The sequence below is a fragment of the Panthera uncia genome (assembly GCF_023721935.1).
Source record: "Panthera uncia isolate 11264 chromosome C1 unlocalized genomic scaffold, Puncia_PCG_1.0 HiC_scaffold_3, whole genome shotgun sequence".
NCBI lineage: Eukaryota > Metazoa > Chordata > Mammalia > Carnivora > Felidae > Panthera > Panthera uncia.
Genome location: NW_026057584.1, coordinates 9351143 through 9375743, shown reverse-complemented (window position 1 = coordinate 9375743; position 24601 = coordinate 9351143). Strand labels below are relative to the sequence as shown.

General features: G+C 43.4%; 1 protein-coding gene across 3 annotated transcripts; it reads left to right on the top strand.

The window, feature by feature from the left end:
• The first annotated feature begins 949 nt into the window (after positions 1-949).
• Positions 950-23341, top strand: LOC125911106 (probable G-protein coupled receptor 148). Of its 3 annotated transcripts, none has more exons than XR_007454254.1 (4): positions 950-1222; positions 10751-10899; positions 10986-11095; positions 19782-21139. XR_007454254.1 is itself a non-coding variant. In XM_049614766.1 (4 exons), the coding sequence occupies exon 4, from the start codon at positions 21984-21986 to the stop codon at positions 22896-22898; it is 915 nt and encodes a 304-aa protein (XP_049470723.1). In that variant the 5' UTR covers positions 950-1222; positions 10751-10899; positions 10986-11095; positions 21962-21983; the 3' UTR covers positions 22899-23341. The 3 variants fall into 3 exon arrangements, 2 of the variants coding, with proteins under 2 accessions (XP_049470723.1, XP_049470724.1); XM_049614766.1 differs by lacking the exon at positions 19782-21139 and adding an exon at positions 21962-23341; XM_049614767.1 differs by lacking the exons at positions 950-1222; positions 19782-21139 and adding exons at positions 7294-8615; positions 21962-23341.
• Positions 23342-24601: the final 1260 nt, after the last annotated feature.

Here is a 24601-nt window from a genome sequence, read left to right as displayed (position 1 = left end):
TGAGTGGTCAGGTGGGCAGAAATTTCTTCTGCCTTTCAGCCCACAAACACACGTCTATTATAGGCATGTCAGCTGAAGTCCTACATCCTGGTGTGCTTCTGGAAATTCTGGAGAGGAGCCCTTCAATAACCTGCCTCTGGATCCACGTCTTACCCATCTTATCCACATTTTGTCCCTGGGGTATTTCCTCTTGCTGTCATACACCAAAAAAAGTGTAGATGCCTATTGGTTTTGGCTAGATTCTATAGGGAGCTCTGACAGGAGACCCTCGCTGCTTAAAGTGATCTGTGGGTGGAAGCTGTTCATCACCCGGGAGCTTGTTGGAACTGGAGCCTCAAAGACCTCCTCCATCAGAACCTACATTTATTTTGTTTGTTTGTTTTTGTGTTTTGTTTTGAGACAGAGAGGGTGCACACGAGTGGTAGAGGGAGAGAGAGAGAGAGAGAATCTTTTTTTTTAAAAAAATTTAATATTTATTTTTGAGGGACAGAGAGCGAGACAGAGTGTGAGCGGGAGAGGGGCAGAGAGAGAGGGAGACACAGAATCCGAAGCAGGCTCCAGGCTCCGAGCTGTCAGCACAGAGCCTGATGCGGGGCTCGAACTCGTGAACCATGAGATCATGATCTGAGTTGAAGTCAGATGCTTAACCGACTGAGCCACCCAGGCGCCTCTCAGAACCTACATTTGAACTCAATTCCCAGCCACTTCATACCAGCGTAAAAGTATGAGAAGCAGTGGTATAAAATATACCTTGGACTTGTCTTCATCGGGTACAAAGGAGCTTAGATAGACTATCCGCCAAAGTCACTAGTTAGGGACTGCTGCCATGAGGGTGAATTCTTCCCAGGATTACTGGTTTACCAAATGCAGCAGGGGGGTGGATCTGCACGGCCTGAGGGTGGTCCTCCAACAGAGAGAAGCGGATGCTGACTTCTGGGAGGGAAAGCATACAACTAGGGGAAATGGAAAAGAGATCCGAGGGGACGTGGGCAGAGCATGGGTTCTACCCGCCACACCTCTCATGTGAGCAGATTGGATCCAATTTTATCACTCTCAATTTTATCCACTGTTGCCCACAGTAACCTCCTTCTGGAGGAAGTGAAAACGCTCGAAACGAAACATCCTCCTAACCAGCAGCCGGCTGCCAGCTGAAAACAAGTGTGACCAGGTTGGAGAAACAGGGACAGACAGTCTTGGCCAAGCTGATTTCTTTCTCAGAAAAGTAAGTAGTCGATTGCTAAAAGTTTTTACGAAGCTGGCGACGTGTGGGTATTCACAGGTGTTTAACTGTGTTTTGGAAAATGGAGGATACATGCTTTTGAGGAAGTAAATGCACTTGGCTTTTCTTCCTCTTTACAAGAATCTCTGACATTTAAATAAATTTAAATTTAAATTTAAATTTAAACTTGTCTATTCAAGTTTCAATATAGTTTTTTGTTTTTGTTTTTGTTTTGGAGAGAGGAGGTGGATGAAGGTAATGTAGTTTACTTTTTTTAATTGGATTTATTGGGGTATAATTTACATACAGCAAAAAAAAAATCACCCTTTGAATCCTACAGTTCTTTGAGTTTTTTTTTTTATTTATTCTCTTTTTTTTTTAACGTTTATTTATTTTTGAGACAGAGAGAAACAGAGCATGAACGGGGGAGGGTCAGAGAGAGGGAGACACAGAATCTGAAACAGGCTCCAGGCTCTGAGCTGTCAGCACAGAGCCCGACGCGGGGCTCGAACTCACGGACCATGAGATCATGACCTGAGCCGAAGTTGGCCGCTCAACCAACTGAGCCACCCAGGCGCCCCACAGTTCTTTGAATTTTAACAAATGTTTGCCGTTGTATCATTCAAGACTTAGAACAATTCCATCAAAACAAAAAACTTCCCTTCTGCCTCTCTGTAGTCATCCCTTTCTCCATCCCTAACTCTTGGCAACCATCGATCTGATTTCTGTCTCTACAGTTTCGGCTTTTCCAGAATATGGTGTAAATGGAATTATGCATTTGGTATCTTTTTGGGTTTTGTTTCTTCTGGGGTTTACCCATATTGTGTGTGTCAGTGTGTGTGAGTATAGCTTAACCATTCCTTTCTATTGCTGAATAGTATTCTAGGTATCAACATACCAAGATTTGTTTGTTCACCAGTTAATGGGCATTTGGATTGTTTCTATTTTTTGGCTATTATGCATAATTATGCTATGAACATTTGTGCACAGGTTTTTGTATGAACGTATGTAGTCATTTCTCTTGGGTAAATACGTAGGAGTAGAAAGGCTGGGTCACATGGTAACCGTAGAAACTTTTGAAGAAACTGCCAAACTGTTTTCCAAAGTTGTGCAACCACTAACACTGTCCAATTCCAGATCATTTTCTTCTCCCTGCAAAGAAACTCCATAACCATTAGCAGTTACATCCCATTCTCTCCTCCCCCTAGACCCTGGTAGCCACTCATCTAATTTATGTCTCTATAGATTTGCCTGTTCTGGACATTTCATGTAAATGGAATCATATAATATGCGGGGTTTTTTGTTTGTTTGTTTCTTTTACTTAACATAATGTATTCGAGATTCATGCCTGTTGGAGCACATATCACTCCTTTTTCATGGTTGAATAATATTCCACTCTATGGGTAAACCCCACTTTGTTTATCTACATATCAGTTGATGGACACTTGGGTTGTTTTCACTTTTTGGCTATTATACACAACGTTGTTCTGAACATTTGTGTACATGTTTTAGTGTGGATGTACGTTTTCATTTTGAGGGTATCTAGCTGGTATGAAATTGGTGGGACATATGGTAATTCTATGTTTGCCTTTTGAGACATTGCCAATTGTTTTCCAAAGTAGCTGCTTCATTTACATTCCCACCGACAGTGTACGAGGGTTCCAGTTTCTCCACATCATCTCCAGCACTGGTTTTTGTCTTTCCTTTTGATTTTAGCTCTCCTAGTGGGTATGAAGTGGTATTTCATTGTGGCTTCAATCTATCTTTCCCTAATGCCTAGTGATGATAAGCATCTTTTCATGTCTTCTTGGCAGTTTGTATGTCTTCTTTGGAGACATGTCTATTCAAATACTGGGCTCTTTAAAAAACTGTGTTATCTGTCTTTTCATTATTAAGTTATGAATCCAAAAGTGGGAAAAAATTATACACTTTTTATTTGACGGTTTGAGCTTTTTGTGTCCTATATAATATGGACAAAATTGAATACGCTTTTTGAATATGGAAAAAATTATACACTTTTTATTTGACGGTTTGAGCTTTTTGTGTCCTATATAATCAATATTTGCCTGACCTGAGGTTGTAAAGATTTTTCTCCTATTTTGTTTTTCTTCCCTAAAAGCTGTATAGTTGTTGGTTTTACATTCGGGTCTATGATCCATTCAAGTTGAATTTTGTATATGATTCAAAGTACACATCAAGGTTCATCTTTAAAAATATATAAATATAAATGAAAAAATAAATATAATTGTTTTAGCACTATTTGTTGAAAATATTCTCCATTGACTGTTGATTTACCATGACATCTTTTTCTAGACACTATCATTAGTACAGGTCTCTCCATAACCAATATCACAGTGTCTTAGTTATTGTAGCTCTTATGGTAAATCTTAAAATTCGGTTGTGTTATTCCTCCAACTTTGTTCTTCTTTATCCAAGTTGTTTTATGTATTCTAGGTCCTTTGTTTCTATGTACAAATTTTAGAATCAGCTTGTTAATTTCTTTCTTTTTTTTTTTTTTTAAAGCCTCCTAGGGTTTTGCATTGAATGTCTAGATCAGTTTGGAGAGAACTGACAATTTAACAATATTGAGTTTTCTGATTTATGCGTATCTCTTTGAAGAGATAATGTTTGGAAAGTCTCATTGTTTTGCTCAGTTCCTATATGTTTATTGCTCATGATTGACAATTAGTCTAAGTCCAAAGTGACCGTACCCCTCTTCTTGCCAAGGTTGGTTCAGGAATGGGCTTGTGACTCAGTTCTGGCCAATAGGCCGGAGGAAGAGTTCTGGGGAAGATATTTCTGTCTTAAGAAGACTCCGGAAGAGAGGCCCTTTTCTTTCTCTGCATGTTGTAATGTCTAGATATGACAGCAGGAATTGTTGCGGTCATCTGTGAGGGGAATCAGAACGAGGGCAAACAGCTTGCAAAAGATGACAAATCGAAAAGACAGAGAGGCCCTAGACCTTGATGATCGCGCGAAGCCAAGGAAATAATCAACCTTGGAGCCTACACGACCTTCCTTGTTATAGGAGAAAAAGATTTGCATGACAGCTCAAGTCCGTAAGAGTTGGGGTTTTCTGTTATGTGTAGCAGGAATCATCTTATCTAACATGTCCAGTCTTATCAGCTGCAACACATTCCTGAAAAATCACAGGCTATAGATTTTCCACTTAAAAATATTTTTAGTTTATGTTCCCACTGTTTATTTAAAATGTGCACATTGTTTTTTATTTATTTTTATTTTTATGTATTAAAATTTTTTTTAATGTTTACTTATTTTTGAAAGACAGAGACAGAGTGTGAGTAGGGGAAGGGCAGAGAGAGAGAGAGAGAGAGACCCAATTCAAAGCAGGCTCCAGGCTCCCAGCTGTCAACACAGAGCCCGATGTGGGGCTCGAACTCCCAAGCCGTGAGATCATGACCTGAGCCAAAGTCAGATGCTTAACTGACCGAGCCACCTAGGGGCTCCTGCATGTTGCTTTTTTAAAATTTACGAATTCAATATATGAATTTAGTCTCATTGTAAAGATACAAACTATACACACCTGATTAATATAAAAAGCCAAAGTTTTCCTCCAGCCTTCCCTTTCCCCCAAGCTAACCCAATACCCTTTCTGGAAAATAACCATTATTGTCAATGTGTTGTGCATCCTTCTGGATCTTTTTCTATGAGTGAAAGGGACATATATCAGTATATGTTAAAAACATAACTTATTTGGATATTTAGAGGCACAGGTGAATGAATATTTAAATTTACAAGGGCTTTAAAAAAAAAACAGAAGAACTTTTGCCTTAGGTGTATTGAAATTATTCTAAATATTTTTCCTTTTATGGGAAAAACATATTGAGATACGCATTATATATTATAGCTCACAATCCACTAGAGAGTCCTGCAATAATTTTCTGGCAACCTTTAAAAAAAGATAAAAATGTTTATCTGAAAAGAAATACGCTGATGCCATTGAATGCTGGTTGATGGTAGTTATAAAGTACACACTCACCGTGGACGACACAGCCAGTGTTGTTAAAATTACACTCTTCCACCTGTTGTGATGCTTGTTCTGTTGCCTCCAGCACACTTTTCTTCCACCCGTAAAGTCTAGGGCTGTGACTTTAAGTGAAGGGGCTAGTAAAAAAAAAAAGTGTTTCACCATGTTGGATAATATGACTGCATGAGTAAGAGCTACCTGGACTAAAAAACTAAAGTCAATATTAAAAGAAATGTTCAGGGGCACCTGGGTGGCTCAGTCGGTTAAGCGTCCGACTTCAGCTCAGGACACGATCTCGCGGTCCGTGAGTTCGAGCCCCGCGTCGGGCTCTGGGCTGATGGCTCGGAGCCTGGAGCCTGCTTCCGATTCTGTGTCTCCCTCTCTCTCTGCCCCTCCCCCGTTCATGCTCTGTCTCTCTCTGTCTCAAAAATAAACATTAAAAAAAAAAATTAAAAAAAAAAAAGAAATGTTCATTATTTCCTCCTAAACTCCTGCAATCCCATTCCCTGAATTAATTAACATTAATAATTTTCTTTATCTTCTTTTATGCTGGTGTGTGTGTGTGCGTGTAGAATGGAATCATACGTTACTCTTTAAGTTAGGATACAGGTTTGAATCCATGATAAAGCCCCAAAATAACAGTGGCTCTCACAGGAGAGAAGTTTATTTCTTGCTCATGAAAGAGTCCAGTTATAAGCAGTCTAGGAGGTATGGACTTATCACAGTGTCAGTGACACAGGGTCCTTCTGGCTTGTGCTGTCATCCCCAGGTATCTTGCTCATCTACAAGATTACCACCATTTCTTCACTCCCACCCAAGGAGGGAGTGAAAATCCAGGGGAAGGCATTTCCCTTTAAAGAGCACAACCAGGGAGTTGCACGTAACCGCTCTCATCCCACTGGCTATCATTTAATCACAAACCACATCTCACTGCAGGGGAGGCCGGGGAGAAGTAGTCAGGGGTGGAAGGGTCCAGACAACTCCAGGCTGCCTCCCTACGGCTCAGTCTCGGGCGTCCCGAGCATTGGTTTGTTGCTGCTGTGACTTCTCTGGTTAGAGAATGACACAGAAAGGGCAGGAAAAAAGTAAAATGAAAAGATTGATCGACTTAATTAAAATTTAAAACTTCAGAACGGTGAAAAGTACTGTGTGCAAATTAAAGGGCACGTGGCGGCGTGCCGTGAAAATGATTCGCAACATGTATAATATGCAGGTGCCAGGTGCGTAATAATCTTACATATTAACAACTGTTGCAAATCTGTAAGAAGTCAGTGCCTCAATTAAAAATGGGCAAAGGATGCCAGTGGCAATTTAGAAAAAGAGAAATACAACAAGCAAATAGATATATGAAAAATAAACATTATAAGCATGCTATATGATTTTTTAAGTGCAAATTAAGCAACAAAGGGTATGCACCATTTAACACATAGATAGGGACTACTTGTGTTGAAACTTTATATGTGTTGAAACTTTATATATGAGTTCCTTTATATGTGTTGAAACTTTATATGTGTTGAAACTTTGTATCGAGTTCCTGGCTGGGAGGAGGAAGAGAGGCTTTTTGAGCATTCTTGTGGTCTGTTGCTTGGGATATAATTGAAATAAATCTTTGGGAGGGCCTTTTGGCAATATGAATCAAAACCCTTGAAAAAGTACATACTTTGACTCAGACATCCTACAGTAGAAATGCGTCCTAAGGAAAACGTATGTTCTCTAATATTTAGAAAACTCGACACAGAATTGTTTACAAAATATAGAAAAATCCAGAAACAATGTAAAATGCCCCTCAAAAAGGAATTGGAGAAGTAATTTAATGTCTGTCCATATAATGGACTACTCTGACGAAATTAACAATTTTGTAAAAGTATATTTATCGTAAAAAAGGAGAGGTGGTTATTATGTATTTTTAGGCAGGAAAGCATAAACAGTGTGTACAAGACAGCCCCATTTTAATAAAAGTATCTACATGAGTCATTTAGGATGCAACTCATAAGCAATAGAAAATTCACTTTAAACTCACTTCAACAAGCAAATTTATTTGTTCATATAAGTAGAAACTCCAGAAGTAAGAAAGATTTTAATGTCAGCTGAATTTAGCAGCTCAGAAAGCTCCTTAAAAACCCAATTTCTTTTTATATCTCTTTTTTGCCTTCTGTAGAGCCTGCTTCGGCTGAAAGTTGGTTTGTGTCACGGAGGCAAGCTAGCCTCCAACAGCTTCCGGTTGTCCAACCGCAGAGAAGGGAGTGTTTCTCCCCAGGTCTCTAGCGGGAGCCCTCGGCTTCCTTCTGACTGGACCACCCTGATTGTGTGGCGTTTCCAGAAGAATGCTTTGTATTGATTGGCTTAGGTCTGGATTGGGTACTGGTTCCTAAAACAAACACTGTTGGCAAGGGCATAAGATTATTGTAATTTAGTTTAGCCAAATCAGTCTCTATAAAGGAGGTAGACATGGGGTAAATCCCAACAAATCTGCATGGATATTCTACAATGGTGTGAAGTGGCATGGATGTTGAAAAGCTCACCCTCAGTGCAGAAAACAGCCTGGAAGGATGTATACCAACGGCAGTTATCTTCAAGTGGAATTATGGGGGATTTTCATTTTTCTTATTTATGCCTGTTATTTTACACTTTTTCTTTTTTTTTTTTTTGCTAATTTTACATTTTTGACAACAAACATATTACTTGAAAAAGTTTAAAAAGAAACGAAGGCTATAAATATGAGAAAAAGTTGGTGTATAACACTTGCGATGTAATTAACAGATTGAGAGACTTAAAGCAGACATGTTGGCAAACAGGAAATCTGAATTTTCAGAACGGCACCAACTGTGCCTTGGAGAAGCTTCTGACTGCCTTTCTCTTGCCTCTGTATGAAACTGTGGTCATTTCTATAGCTGTACCATGAGATTTTTGAAGGCTAGCCTGGCCTAAAACCATTGGTTCCAGTGGCTTGAGTCTTTCCCTCGTGGTGGGGTGATGAAACTTTTTAGCTCTCTCTAGAGACATTTTCACTTGTCAGCTTGAAACACCATGAAGTGGGTCCCAACTCCAGAAGGGGAAGCACTGGCCTCAGGTTCCCCCATTTCTTTCTTGGACAGAAGGAGCAGGGTGTTCTTTCAAGAAGTGGCTAGCACAAAAAGTCCCCGCTTCCTCTGAGAGCCTGCAGCTCTTGGGAATCACGGTGTGAAACTGGCTGTGGTCCCAGGGAAGGGGCTCTGGGTCTGAAGGCTCAGGAGCCTGGGAGAATGTGAAGTGAGGCACTTCCCTTGACTCACTTCTGTTAGATGCTGGGTATTGGGGGTTCTTCCCAGGATTCATGGAGAAACTCCTGCTACTCTTCCACATACTTTTTTCCTGGAGAAGACTACTCAGTTTCCCACTGGCAGAAAAGACTTCCACTCGTAATGCAAGGTGAGGAGTTCTCATGTCTGGGCATCTCGTTTCTCGCTTTTATTTCTGCTTGGCATTGACCCTCAGCTCTGCATTTTCGGAAACTTGATTTTATCTGCACATGCCATTCTGGAATTATCCCATTTTGATGATAAGCAATACACTGGCATTTTGGTTTCATGATGAGAACTAAGCCCATAGGATGCAAATGCTCCAGTTTGAGCGGTCGAGGCACCCTGGTCTCAGTAGGAGAATACCTGTGGGTGAAGAAATGAGGCCTGAAAGTGGATATTAGAGGGTCTTAAGGCGCCATTCTGTGTTTCTCCTAGTGATGTCATCTAACCTCCACCAGAATGTAAATGTCACTCAAGGAAGGACCTTGTCTGTCTTCTTCAAATTTGCATCCACCTCATCTAGAACAGTTGAAGGTACTCAACTGGCTGTTGAGTACTAAGAGGCTGGCTAGCTGTATGGATGAATGTTTCTTACTTTCTGGAGTCACTGTCCCATGAGAAGTTTTCCTTGACTCTTTTAGGAAGATTAGACTCCCTCGTCTGGTTTCCATGGCACTTGGAATTAAGCACTTAAATTACAGAATCGAAACTATTTGCTTGCTCATCTATCTTCTCTAAAAGATTGCGGGCTCCACAAATGCAGGGATCCTGCCTTATTTTTCCATTTAACTAACTATAGATACTTCAGAGTACTCTAGCACATAGCAGAATAAAATAATAACACTGTGGCAACCTCATGAGTATCTCTCAGCTTATGGGATATGCTTATTAAGTAGATCAGGATATTGCATTACTCGGGACCCCTTTGCTTTTTCAATGGTGATGCATTATTAACTTCTTACTCTTTGCTTTTCATTGCTTCCAAGGGAACAAACATCCTTCTATTTTCAGCTGCTATTTCAATTCCTTTCTGTTGAACCTACAAATATACTGAATGGTTTCCATAGATTACATTTCCAGGATCAAACTAGTCACCTCCTGACGTGGTACAAAGAGGCACCTTAACCTCACAAGTAAACCATCTCTAAGTCTTAAAATAGCATGCATTAATACCATCTAGAGACAGCGCATCCCTCTTTGGTTATATGGATTCTTACTTCTCTGCTCACACAAACTAAAGTCCCCAAACTGGTCCCCACTCACTTTTGGCTCATCCCTTTTATCACCCATGGTCCTCTGTCTGGAGACTGCACTTCCTCTCATTAGTGCACTTGCCTTCTGACCAGGTCACATTTCCTTTGGGGTCAGGTGGGGATTTGCATGGTACTACTCTGACAACTCTGGAAGAGCAAATGTCCTCACGCGGCTCCAGTCCTGGATCGTCCAGAAATAATATTCAATGTTTTGAGACCACACATTTAGGAAGTCAAAACATAGACTAAATGGCAACCACACATTTAAGATCAGGGTAGGCTGAAAGTCCGAAACGGGGTAGGTGCTCAGGTTAGGTGAAATTGGCGATAACCAGAGACTCATGATATAAGCCTGATTCATGGACTTTGCTACAGCCAAGGGTTCCATATCTGCTGTTAGTTTGCGGGAGGCTGAGCTCATGGATGTGGATGGTTTAAGCGGCCAAGGAGGTGGTGAAAAAGAAGGCAGGAAATTTATAGTTCTTTGGGAAGGTTCTCGGCGTAGGGGAGCAAATCTCAAAGGCCAGAATGACACAGATGTACATTTGTGGGGTACACACTGCTGGGATATGTACATCAGCCGTTGCTCTCCTATCTAAAGCCCACCCTCATCTCCCAGGAGGCCTTGCATCCTTGTTTTGTCGCCTGGATCCATCCAGTTGTACACTGAGAATCCCTGTGGTGACCGGTCATTATTCTTTGAGGGGGCAGCTTCATTATATGTCTGCATTCTGTTGGCTTTGAAAGTCATTTGGGTCAAAACCAGAAGTTGGCCAGTATGTAGGCCTAGCTATCTATACCTCTCAAACACACCTTTCCTTAAATTCGATCATTTCATGGCTGTTTGCCTTCTGCGTGCATCATTGACAAGTCAGCCTTTATCATTGGTCCCCATTTCCTATCCACAGTGCCAGCCTTTTTTGCCCAGTTGTGGTTTTCTAGAGGGCTTCTTTATTCTGTCTTCTTCCGTCAGCCTTACTAAACGTTCTGGTATTCTTGCTCTTTCCAGTGAGTTCCTCCTGCTAGCCCCATGTCTCTACCGTCCGGGATTCATCTCATCATTTCCTGCCCTGGTTTTTCATGCAAGAAAAAGAATACCTTCCCCAGATCCTCTTCTTGGGAAAAGGAGAAGAAAAACACACATCTGTCCAACCAAAGGTTTGTGGGTTTTCATAAGTTTTCTCCAATTCAAAATGTGTGAAATTGATCTATGTTTTTGCCATCTCTCTCAAACACTACACCAGTGTGCATACCTGCTCTTACTTCCAAACTCGTGAAGTAAATCTCTTGAGGACGAAGACCATATCTCGTTCTTCTCTGCAAGCTCAGCATTTAGCACAGTGCCTGTTACAAGGTGGGTACACAATACATGTTTATTGAATGAATGAATGAGTGAGTGAACACATAAGTGGAGAAAATGGGACATGGGTGTGAATTTTAAAATTCAAATTATAAATTTTTTTGATCATTCAAAAGTGGTTGAATGATAACATAGCTGGGGTTTTTGACATTAATAGTTTTCTTTGTCACCAATACTTAGAATGTAATTCCTGTTGAAAAATACAAAATATAATTACAGATCATGTTTGCAAAATAACACTGATAACAATGATGTTTCTTTACTTGGGAATAAGTCTATTAAATAAAGAGATCAATATAGTGGTCATATTTTAAGATTATCACAAGGATAAATATTGAAATAGCCATTTGCTCTATAAATATGATTCAAAATTCTATGCCACTCCTAAAAGGCAAATATAAATGCTAGTGAAAATAAGCAAGAGCATTAATAACTTGGTATAAGTGGACTTTAATACGGAAAAATGCAAGTCCATTCATATGGTAATAGATTTCACTGTGACCGTGGGCTTATATCCCTGCCAAAGAAACTCTGTAAATATATACGCTTCTGAAAACCGAGAGAAATCAAAAGTTAATAACTATGTGCTAAGTAAAAGTTTTCAGAGAAGGCCATGGTTAAGGCATTCCACGGGTTTTACTTTCAATTATTTAAATCATAGTTTTCAGGTCTAGAGAGTCGACTTTGTATGACATATATAATCAAGCATAATATATATTTTACTCAAAGATACCTAATACAGGTAAGAGAATTTGACAAGTAATGTATATTATATGTGGATTTCAAAACTAAGGGAGTTCTTTTCATCAGCGAAACAAATCATAGCATGTAAAAAAGGCTAGTAAGAATAGCTATAATACAAATGGACCTTAGTTGGGGGAAATAGGATTAAACCTGACAGAAAGTTTACAGCAATCCCCAATGCTGAGTCAGAGAGAGAAAGCCAAAGAGCTTCATGGAAACTGCTGATTCCAGCTTTGCCGAGATCATACCAAGAAAACATCTGCTTTATGGCTAAAGCCAGGTGTGGTCTGTTGAGGCAGAAACGGTATGTCCTGACGCTTGGGATGGGCCAACTCTTTGTGCAACGAAACAAACCCATTGGCTGTGGTGTGGAGGATTGCCTGCCTACCAGCAGAACACAAAATTCACTATCTTGGCAGCTATTGTTGATTTGTAAGCTTTCATAATGTTGAAGTGATACGCAGGTAACTAATTCTTGAATAGCTTAGTAATTTCAATAATCCAACAGTAAAATAGCTTCAGTGGGTTTCAAAACTAAATCCAACTCGATAGAGACAAACCAACAGACCGAAGACAAAATCCTCTCAGAGTCTGGGAAATGGTATCAGCAGTGAATCACATGCTTAGCAACATACAGATTACTGTTTGCTTTTTGTGGTTTATAGACATCATACTGACCTTTGGCATCTGGACAGATAGGGAGGAAGGGAGAAAAATACCGTCTGCTTACTGCCTGCCTGGTTACCGTCAGGGGCTCAGGACCACGGAAGCTCCATGGTGTCGGACACCTGGCGTGTTTTAGTTACTGTGCTGTCTCCACCGATTAGATCCGTGTTGGTGGGCCCACATAGACGGGTTTACCCTGCTACTTGAAAGCCCAGTGTTCCTATGAAACCTTTCGTAAACCAGAACGACATCAAGCGAAGAAGCAATTACCATTAATTGTAATGGGAAACTTGTAAGCGTTCCCAAACCCCCAAATTACCTCTCATAGACTTTTCTGATACCACAGGACACATCTTGCTAATGGATACACAAAATAAATCGAGGTAAAACTCATAGACACAGCTCAAAACTCTGGCAGCCTGAAGACGAGATGCTGAGCACGGTTCCGGGGAAGCAGGTGGTGGGGCCGCTCTCGCTGCTCGGGACGCGTGCTGCCTCTATCGTGGCTCCCTGCAAAACACATGCGGGATGCTATGGTGGCTTTTTGCCTTTTTTTTTTTTTTTTTTTTGTAAAAACAAAAATCCTCTTTATTTCTTGCAGTTAGTAAAAACAGAAACTGACGTAGATCTTTCTCAAAAGCAAAGCGGTGAAACACGACCTTTCGAAAGGTGGATGATACCTATAGCTGGAATTCACCAACTGATAGAATAGATGTCTGTCAGCTGGGACTGCCACTTTTGTTCTTGGTTAGTCCCCTGCCAATGCAGAGGGCTCCTTCCAAGCAGAGTTGAATGGCTCTGCTTTTAGCCAGTGGACCATAATTTTGTATAAACTCATTACTTAAGTTTATATTAAGATTCACGGAAAATGTCGTTACATGTGATCTTCTTAGAGTTAGTAATGCACAATCCTTTTCTGAAATCCTAGAATGGCTCCTATGTCTATTTCTATCTGCAGATATATATGGGACAGCGAAATGTGTCCTTAAATTGTGTACTTTTTGTTATCACGGTGACTGTAATGTTAGATCACACACTTACTATTATTTAGGTTATAAAATGAAAAGTGCTTTGTCACCATTCTTATGAGCTACCTTCTTTTCAATACTTCATTATTTAATATTTATTTATATTCCAGGTTTTGGGGAATTTTTCTCACCCTACCCTTGTTTGTGAGCAGCCTGGTGTTTCAAAAATCTCAAGTAAACATGTGTGTGCACGTTGTTTTGCAAGATGTGTTTTTACGCATTAAATAGTTTAGAAAAGGCCAAGTTTCTATTAAAGCCAGGTGGCAGATCTCTGGATTAATGAATCCTGTGAGTACTTCAAAGAATATCTGTGCATCAAAATTGTGGTCAGAACAAAACTGGGGAGGGAAGCTAGAGAATTTCCCTTTATATATGAAAAGGCAAGTTCAGGGGCGCCTGGGTGGCGCAGTCGGTTGAGCGTCCGACTTCAGCCAGGTCACGATCTCGCGGTCCGTGAGTTCAAGCCCCGCGTCGGGCTCTGGGCTGATGGCTCGGAGCCTGGAGCCTGTTTCCGATTCTGTGTCTCCCTCTCTCTCTGCCCCTCCCCCGTTCATGCTCTGTCTCTCTCTGTCTCAAAAATAAATAAAAGACGTTGAAAAAAAAAATTAAAAAAAAAAAGAAAAGGCAAGTTCAAAGTTAAAAAGTTAACTGCCTAGAAAAGCACTCAGAAAAATGTGTGATTTCTCTGCCTTCAGAGGTCACAGGATACACCTTCAGAGGCTTTGTGATTTCATCCAGTTCCCACGTCACCTCCAGAGCTGTTCTCAGATGATTAACAGTCATAGCTAATATTTACTAAGTGCTTGTCCTCGACGTTGAGTGACTGGTGCTCAGTAGACACCGGTCTCCTCCCTTCCTTCCTGCCCGCTTTGAGGAGAATAACAGTGGAGATCACCAAAGCTTCCCAGACTGGAGTGGTGTTTTTCAAATACCAGAGAAGTAAGGCCACAATTAGAGCAAAGGGGAAGACTAAATGTTTAACGTGGGGAGGGCGTGTCTGTCGTGGGAGAGGAGAAGTTCTGATCATCCGGGGAGGGTTCTAAGAGCTATTCTGGAAGTATCCACTTCATCTTATTGGCCTTCTGCCAGCAGCTACAGAGCACATGAAATCATTCCTGAAGTCTTTTCTCAGCTGATGAGTCCTTTCTGCTGGTGGTAAGTCAGATACTGGCCCTAACCTTGGCGTCCACTGCCTGACTGACCGCGAGGCCCAGGAAGGAACGGCCCTCCTCCCTCTTAGAGGGCATAGGTTCTGGGGGTGGGGAGAGTCTGGAGAGACCCGTGGGAAGACCTTCTCAGCTACCTGGAAATAAGGTGGGAGCCGGGAGCTGCTCTGCCCCATGGAATCAGTCTATTCGGGCTGCCAAGACAAAATACCACAGACGGGGTGACTTAAACAACAGAAACTTAATTTCTCACAGTTTTGGAGGCTGGGAGTCCAAGATCCAGGTGCTGGCAGGGTTGATTTTCTCTGAGGTCTCTCTCCTTGGATTACAGATGACTGTCTTCTCTTGACGCCTCTTTACATGGTCTTTTCTCTGTGCACACGCATCTGGAGGCTCTCTGGGTTTCCTAATCTCCTTTTCCTTTCTTTTCTTTTCTTTTCTTTTCTTTTCTTTTCTTCCTAAATTTATTTATTTTGGGGGAGAGCGCAAGTAGGGGAGGGGCACAGAGAGGGGGACAGAGGATCCGAAGCAGGCTCTGTGCTGACAGCAGTGAGCCCGATGTGGGACTCGAACCCACGGACCTCGAGATCATGACCTGAACCGAAGTCAGATGGATGCTCAACCTACTGAGCCACCCAGTCCCCTAATCTCCTTTTTTTTTTTTTTTTTAATTTTTTTTTCAACGTTTTTTATTTATTTTTGGGACAGAGAGAGACAGAGCATGAACGGGGGAGGGGCAGAGAGAGAGGGAGACACAGAATCGGAAACAGGCTCCAGGCTCCGAGCCATCAGCCCAGAGCCCGACGCGGGGCTCGAACTCACGGACCGCAAGATTGTGACCTGGCTGAAGTCGGACGCTTAACCGACTGCGCCACCCAGGCGCCCCCCTAATCTCCTTTTCTTACAAGGACACAAGGGCACCAATCAGATGAAATCACAGCCCACCCTCCCGCCCTCATTCTAACGTAATTCCCTCTTTAAAGACCCAGTCTCCAGATGCAGATACTGGAGGTTCTGGAGGTTACGGCTTCGACATATGAACTTGAGCGGGACACAATTCGGATCACAACACCTGCTAAGTTTTCCTTTTTTTTCTTTTTACAAAAGAATTCAACCCACCCGCACCAGTACTGTTAGGAAAAACCTTAACAAACAACATTAACAAAATGTCATCTCAGAAATCAGGAGAATTGGGTTTGAAGCCAGATTTCACCATTAACCGGCAACTCCCTGAGAGGTGTGTGGAGCCCCTCACAACTTTTATGTACGTGGAGTCTTTCCCTGATGTGGGGAGCGGGGTCCGGGCGGGAGGGGAACACCTGGCCCAGTGGCTTAGAGATCACACCTGCAGGGGGACTGCCTGCTCCAAGCTCCAGCGTCCCTGTCACCAGCTAATTAACCCTGGCTGAGTTCCCTCCTGCCTCTATCTCTCAGCTCTCTCTTCGGAAAAATGCAAATAATAATTGTGCCACCTTCCTGGGCTGGTGTGCTGATGGAAGGAGGCATCTCTCACCAGAGCCGTCTCGTAGTGAGTCATCAGCGCGAATTAGCCACTGTTCAGTTTGTGTCGTTACCCGTTCCTTAGCTGTGGGTGTCTATGTGACTGTTCGGGAGGACGTACGTGGCTCTCTCTGGTTGGTCCTAAGTTGGAAGCAGGGACAAAAATCAGGGATGCTGTCCGTGATTAATCGAGTCCTGGCCATTTGGGGCCAGTTGTTACAGAGGCTGTTGATTGGCTGGCTGGACTGTCACAAGAGACAGCAGGTTGCCCCCCTGGGCTGGTGACTGTGGAGGACGGCTTGGGTTCCTGGCAGGTGGTTGCAGGTTGTGGATCAGAGTTTAATTTTTAAATATGGCCTTATCCGTTGATATATTCCGTCTCTCACGGGCAGCACGTCGTCCTCAGGGGGTTGCCCCGAGCAGCGTTCTTAGGATGAGACCAGTTGCTTCCCTGACGTTCTTAGGTGCCCACGCAGCCCTTCCCACACGTCTGCTTCCCACAGGATTTTCGCAGGGAGTGGTGGTGCCCGTTTTTTGCGGGGCAGTTGTGGCCAGAATGTAACTCTCTGCTGAAATTTGTTAGCCTCCAGGGTTGTCTTTCAGAGCTGAAGCCAAAGGAACATTTGGGGCCAGAAGAAAACAGGTATTCCCATTTTACGATTTCGGAAGAAAAACGCTCTAGGAATTATCCATAAGTGGAGGTGGTGCGTATAGATGAGGATTTATTACATGGGTTTTGTTGCCATGAGCTCTTGATATGCAAATATACCTCTGCGACGGAATATGAACTTGGAGACTGGGAGCGTCTGTCTGGCTGCATGATCCTGAATAAATTACTCATCTTTCTGAGCTCTCATAAATAAATTAAAGGCAATAAAACTTGCCCTCGTTGATTTTGCAGATTTGCAACGTTCCTGTCTATAAAAAGAGTTTTAAGCCACCTGCTGTCATAGCAGCGTCTTCACTGTGCACATTTGTCCTTTGCCGGGCTCCTGCTCGTCAGAGCTCCTATAAGACACCACTACGCAAGCAAGGGTGGGCATCCCATGTTGCCTCTTAACCTGTGGCATGTGCTACTTCTAATTCTGATCATGCAAGTCTCCTCATTGCCTACGAAGTGAAGTTTAACCTTCGGAAAGGTATCGAGGCCCTTGAAAAGTGGTCCTGGACTTTGTCCTCTGAATAAGCCTCCACTCCACCAAATTCAATCTGCTCATGGTTCCCACCTTGGCTTTTGCTGCTTTCTGTTGGCTACAATCTGCACTTCTTCTCGTCTCTATCCACCTTTGCCCCTGCTTTGCTCTAGTTTTCAACCTGGAAAGGCTGGATTCAAGTCTCACCTCTTCCAACGAGCTTTCTCTCACTGCCTCTGTGACCCCTTCCATTCTGAACAACGTCCCCCTGCTCCCCCCAACCCCCACCCCCACAAGAGACACCCAACCTTCTTCCTCAGTTGGCAAATGAGTGAAACGACACATGATGTTTCTGGTTATGACTACCCAGTTATATTGTATTCTGCCTCTTCCCCTGGGTGAGAAGCTTCTGTATGTCAGCGCCTGTGTTTTACCACCTGTAACCTCACTGTTTTCCATTGTATTGGATATTCATTGTATGTTTCGACGCACAAGGAAGATTGTGGAGTACAATCATGTGACATCGTGCCGTGTTGATCAGAGTGTTAAACGTATTAGAAAACTACAGAGACTAGTTCTTGCTTGCTCTCAATAGTAAATAGTTCCCTGAAACCGTATCAGATTGGGAGGGAGAGGGGTTTATTATAGCTGCAGCTACAGTCATTCAGGTGGAAAAAAGGAGGTTGTAAAATTTTTTTTCCAAAGGAAGTACAATGAGAGTCACTCAGGCTCTGTGTAGGGTTTCAAGTCTTAGAACACAGCCAGGCCAAGCCCCGCCCGTTGCTATTGGGGAGGTGCTATCAGATGAACTAGACAGGTGTGCAGGGGCCGATGGGGGGCAATGCAGGTGCAAGGTAGTCCTGGTGAGCAGAAATGAGGAATCCAACAGGGAAGCTACAGAGAAGACGAGGATTCTGGGCAGAATGAGGGGTGAGAGCAAGATTGAATAAAGGGGGGCGAGTTATAGCGCATTAGGTAGGTCAAACCAGGTAACAATGAGCCCAGGAGTGGGCATTGGTGGGAGGCCCAGGTGGACCATAGAAGAGCCTGGCAGGAGTGACCCCCCTAATACTGGGACTCGGAGGCTGGGTTTTAGATCCTGGGAGGGGTCTAGACCTGTCCTAGAGAGCTGGTGATTCTATTCAAGGCTCAGCCATGGGGAATCAGATGAGGACATTCTGCATCGAGGACAGGGCCAATCTTGTCTCAAAAATAAGGAAAAGTCCCAGATAAGAGCTGGCTGCTGTGGATATGAGTGAAGATGACCTTGTGGACAGAGAGAGAAAGGATGTGGAGTTTGCAATCCTATGTGGCTGTGATGTCAGGAACGAAGGACCAGAGAAGGGAAGTGACTTTAGTGTCCAAAATCCCACTCCTCATTGGCAGCAGACCTAGGTTTAAAGCCCAGTCCTTGTGATTCCGCCTGGCGGCCCCTGCACACCTGTCTAGTTCATCTGATAGCTCCTCCCCAATAGCAACGGGCGGGGCTTGGCCTGGCTGTGTTCTAAGACTTGAAACCCTACACAGAGCCTGAGTGACTCTCATTGTACTTCCTTTGGAAAAAAAATTTTACAACCTCCTTTTTTCCACCTGAATGACTGTAGCTGCAGCTATAATAAACCCCTAACTTTGCCCCATCTCCACTGGAGCCCTCGGTGTCCGTGGTGGTGTCCTGAGGACAGTTACAAGAATGTCCTCTGGGAGAGAGCCATGAGGAGGCATTTAATGCGGGCAGATATGCGTTTTTCTATCGATCGTTGAAGGGTTCTGGAGTAAGATTTTGACCGAAAAAGCTGTAGCTAAAAGAAAGCTTGATGATGAGTTTGACAATGACAATGACCATTTCAATTTCTTTGTATTAAGACATTTCTTTTAATGTTTATTTATTTTTGAGAGAGAGAGTGCAAGCATGAACGGGGGAGAACCAGAGAGGGACACACACACAGAATCTGAAGCAGGCCCCGGGCTCTGAGCTGTCAACACAGAGCCCGATGTGGGGCTTGAACTCACAAACTGCGAGATCATGACCTGAGCCGAAGTCCAGTGCTCAACCGACTGAGCCACTCAGGCTCCCCTGACCATTACAATTTCTATTCCCCTCTGGAGAGCCGGGGAGTAGAGAAATAAATGCCTGGAGTTTGGCCGCATGACAATGGCACAAAAATCCATCCCAGCAGGGGAAATTCTCCACAAAGGGTGACAACGCAATATGCGAGGGAAAACGGTGCCTTTGGCAGGGATTGCATAAGGAGCTGTGGCATCTTAGATTCTCAGCAGCTTGCGGTAGCTGTCTCCACGGTGACACGCCCTTTAGGAAATCAATGTAATATACTGTGCCTCTTTAAAGTCCACTTTATATACTTACCACGCGAGGGGCTTATATAAGGGAATGGAAACCCATTTAAGCTAGCTCAAATAATAGAGCGGTGTGTTATATTTTTAGGACCCAAGGACAGAAAATGCAGAGCAACCTCAATGGAATCAGAAATTCAGGAACCCAGAGGCACCAGGGTGGCTTAGTCAGTTAAACGTCCAACTTTGGCTCAGGTCATGATCTCGTTGCTTGGAGTTCAAGCCCCACGTCGGGCTCTCTGCTGTCAGCTCAGAGCTTGGAGCCTTCTTTGCATCGTCAGTCTTCCTCTCTCTCTTCCCCTCCCCCACTTTCTCTCGCAACAATAAATAAACATTTAAAGAAAAGAAATTCAGGAGCCCATGCTGTTCTCTTTGTCTTGCGAGGGCCTTTGTAGACTCTCGGGGACCTTGTCGTTCCCTCTGCTCTCCTCTTGCCCTTCGCTGTCACTTTCTTCACTCACCCACATTCCACCATTACTGGCAGGCCAATGACATGACATCATACTTGGGCCACATTCTCTGTGAGAACTTTGCAGTTGGATGTTTAAGAGGCAGACACCAGTGGATTCAGCACCGTCTCCGGAATAATTCTCCCTGCGTCAGATAGCTACCCCTAGTTCCACACAACACTGAGGTGGTGGGGAAGTAAGGAAAGCTAGTAGCGGGGAGGCAACAGTTGGCATCTCTGCCATAGACTTTCAGAGACAGAGATCCAGAAATTCCGGGGTTCCCCAGGCTGTGGCACAGTGCGCTGTTCATTGCTGTGCAGGCTTGAGAAGATTCCATGAGGCTATTACACACATCTTATCATTTCAGTGGCCACAGTTCCTCAGTAATCCTAAGGTCCCAGCACCTTCTAGGATGGATGGTCTTCCAGCTGAACCACAGAAATGGTATTTCTACAAACGGGGTCCAGTTGGGTTGGTCACACGACATTGACCCGAGAAGAACTCGGAACATGCATTCGACGTTGGATTTCTTTTGAAGTTTATTTATTTATTTTGAGAGAGAGAGGAGAGAGAGAGAGAGAGAGAGAGAGAGAGAGAGAGAGAGAACGCAGGCAACTGGGGGAGGGGTAGAGAGAGAGGGAGAGAGAGAATCCCAAGCAGGCTCTGTGCTGTCAATGCAGAGCCTGATGTGGGGCTTGATCTCACCACGAGATCAGGACCTGAGCTAAAATCAAGAGTCTGACATTTAACCCACTGAGCCACCCAGGCGCCCTTCTCCCCCAGCCCCCCCTTTTTTTAAAAGTGACCTTGCATTTGACATGAACTTCCTTGTAGTGGTTGAGAGAATGGGTGCTGGCGTTGTACTCTGAAATTCAAATCGTGGCCCCTCTCCCCAATAACTATATGGCCCTGAGTAGGTTACTTAGCCTCCTTAAGTCTATTTCCCCATTTGCAAAAAAGTGCATAATAAAACCACTCGGTGAAACATAAACCATACCCCAGGGTTAGAACAATATGCTCTAAAAACAGTTTTGATCCCTAGAAAGTACTGGGTAAATGTCACCGATGATTGCTATCATTTTTGTTAATATCTTTGTCATGTCTTATGGACCCAAATGAATTCCAGCCTCTGAGTCAATAGCTTCCTCACATCCTTTACAGCTCTTGCCCTAATCCATTCCCCAGATCTTTGCACATGCTGTTAACTAGTGCTTGGTGATCAATCAACTGAGTTTTACACTGTTGTGCTTTGTGGCTCCAAGTTGAAAAAGTTCTCACAATCAAAGATGGAAAAGGATGCACAGAGGGTGGAACCTTGACCTGATTTTGAGCAATTTGCTGAGTACTGAGAGTCCACCTTTCAGACCTTCCTTTTGGATGGTTTGAGTATGTGCCCCTCTCCTGAAATAAAGAGAAGACCCCCAAATGATTTCTCTAGTTTCTTTTTTTTTTAATTTTTAAAAATGTTTATTTATTTCTGAGACAGAGAGAGACAGAGGATGAGTGAGAGAGGGGCAGAGAGCGAGGGAAAGACACAGAATCCGAAGCAGGCTCCAGGCTCCGAGCTGTCAGCACAGATGCGGGGCTCGAACTCACAGGCCATAAGGTCATGACCCGAGCCGAAGTAGGATGCTCAACCAACTGAGCCACCCAGGCACCCCTGATTTCTCTAGTTTCTTTGGTTCATGTCCATACATCTAAAATTTTCATCCTCTATACCAAAAAACATGCAATGTGTTCCTTGAGATTTACAAGGTCACAGAGTTGGAAAACCACCCAAGATGCTTCGTGATTCACTCTTTCTGGTGCTTTAATCCCTCAGGAGCCAAGTTGCCCTGAAGATCATGAACTTGTCTTCTGACCACTGCAACATATCGGATTGGCTGAGGCTGGAAGCAACAGTGAAGGCCTCTGTGTATGTGGTGGCCTTCTTCTTTGCCACATTCGTCACCGTCGTCATCATCACAATAGTGTTACAGAATTCGAAGCTGAGGAAAGAGGTCCGACACATCCTCCTGTGCCACCATCTGCTATGCATCTCCTCCTACTGTGGCCTCGGGGTGGTTTTCCAAGGGATGCGGGCTCTGCTGGCCAACAGCCCCGTGCTGGTATGCTGGGTGGTATTTGGGGTCCAGCTAAGTGTTGGAGAAGGGATCCTCTTTACGCTGGCCTTGATGGCGGTCAACACTTACCTGGCTATTTGCTGGCCTTTGAAATCTCTGTCCTTGGTAGATTCGGTTAAGTACAGGATCTTGGCTGGGTCTTGGGTAATCATCATATTCAAGAATGTTTGCTTATTCCTCATAGAAAGCGCTAACCCCCCTCGAGTTGCCGTTTTTAAATCTGAACCCCTGTGCCCTGTGATCTTGAACGGCCCTCCTGCCAGAGCCGTTGGCATGGTTTTCCTTTTCTTTCTTCTGTCCATCATTCTTATAAGTTACTTTCTGATCTACCGAGAAGGCAAACGGGCTGGCCATTTTAACAGATCAAATATCAAAGCAAAAAAAACAGTCCTTATTCATTTAGTGCAGATGAGTTTGCATGTAATACCAATCCTGATATTCATAGGTTTGGGAAAGATGTGTGGGGTGTTTTTCTTTGCTTTAAACCTGGTACTTTTTGGAGTCTTTGCATTTGCACAGTGTCTTAACCCCCTGATCTATGGGCTCTGGAACAGAGAGCTGCAAAGCGGATTATACCACTGGATGTGCTGTCAGCTGTGGTGTGGTCACATTATGAACGACAGAGAGCCAGTTTAATCTGGAACTCAGCCACTTGGAATCAATGACTCTAGCCCTAGCGGACCATCAGCCAGGCTTGAGGACTTGCCTTTTACGCAACCTAAAATTGGTGTCTTGGTTTGATTCTGGAAGCGATAGGAGTAAGTCAAAGCTATTCATCTGGCTTGCAAACTTCGTTGCTGTGTGCGTTGAACTGGCCTCACGGAAATCGTTTTATATCTTTAATTCTAAACCCAGATCAACATTTTTGGCGGCATGCCCTACTGTGTTTCAGTAGTCAGGCAGCTTTTGAGAACGCACTTGTTTTTAGAAATGGAGAAATAGTCCATGGTTGATAGGAAGAGAAGTTTGGCCGTTCCTCTTCTATTCATTAGGGGTAGGCTTCGCTGCATGTAGTAACAAAGCAGAAACCAAATAACAGTGATTTTGTAAAGTTTGAGATTTTTTTCTGATGTAAAAGAAATCTGGAGGTAGACAATGCAGTCTTATATCACAGCTCTGCAAACAACAGGTTCATTCTGTTCTACTCTGATATGCTTATTATGCTACCTCATGGCCCAAAATGGCTGTTACTGTTCCTGTCATCATGTTCATACTCCAGCCAACAGGAAGGAGTAAGGGGCAAAGGAAGGTCTATATTCTCCTTTTTAAAAAAAAAATAAATAAATTTCAATGTTTATTTGTTTTTGAGAGAGAGAGAGAGAGAGAGTGAGCAGGGGAGGGGCAGAGAGAGATGGAGACACAGAATCTGAAACAGCCTCCAGGTTTGAGCCGTCAGCGCAGAGCCTGACGCAGGGCTCGAACCCATGAACCGTGAGATCATGACCCGTGCCAAAATTGGAAGTACAACCAACTGAGCCACCCAGGCACCCCTATACCCTCCTTCTACAGACACTTTTTAGAAGTTACACAAAATACTTTTTCTTCTATCTAACTGGCCAAAATTTACTCATACGCCTATGCCTGGCTTTAAGAGAGAATGGGAATGAATTTTAGCTGGGTAGTAGAGTCCCTGGCTAAACATTGGGGTTCTTGATCCTAAGACAGGAAGGAAGAATGGCTATTAGGAGGCAAAATTATTTCGGGGACCATTTTCCTTTCAGCCAAATAAAGTATAAAGAAAGATAACGGATGGGTTATAATCGTTACAAAACTATACTCTGCCTTTCAGTGTGATATTTGGAGTTAACTGTTCAAGATCCCAGAACACTTTAATTGTATAATGTTAACAGTTCTCAAAGGGAACGGCATCGGCATCGAGAAGAACATTGAGCTGCTTTAAACATGGCAATTAACTCATGACTTGAACCTGAGCCATTTTGAGGCAGCAACACAAAACAAAGTCTTTCACAGTTTACATATGAGATTTCTTTAGATGAAACATCCACTTCTAAGCAAGTCAGGATTCAGTTGTGGAAACAGGAATCATCACTGTAGGATGGGATTTAATACAGGAATTAGATGCTTACAAAGTCTCTGGCAGGACTGGGGGAGGGGAAATCAGGAGCCACCACTTGTTGGCGTCAAGAGAAAACCATTGCAGCCGGGATCTGGAGATCAAGCAGCTGCTTCCACCACTGCCCCCCGCCCCCACCCGAGACCCCCCCCTTAATATAGTGAATTTCCAAAAGAAAGAGCAGCTGGCAGATGGCCTCCACCTCCTTCCGTCTTTCAAATCTCAAGTGATTGTCTCTAACTGGTGGAACCCATCTGGCCTCCAG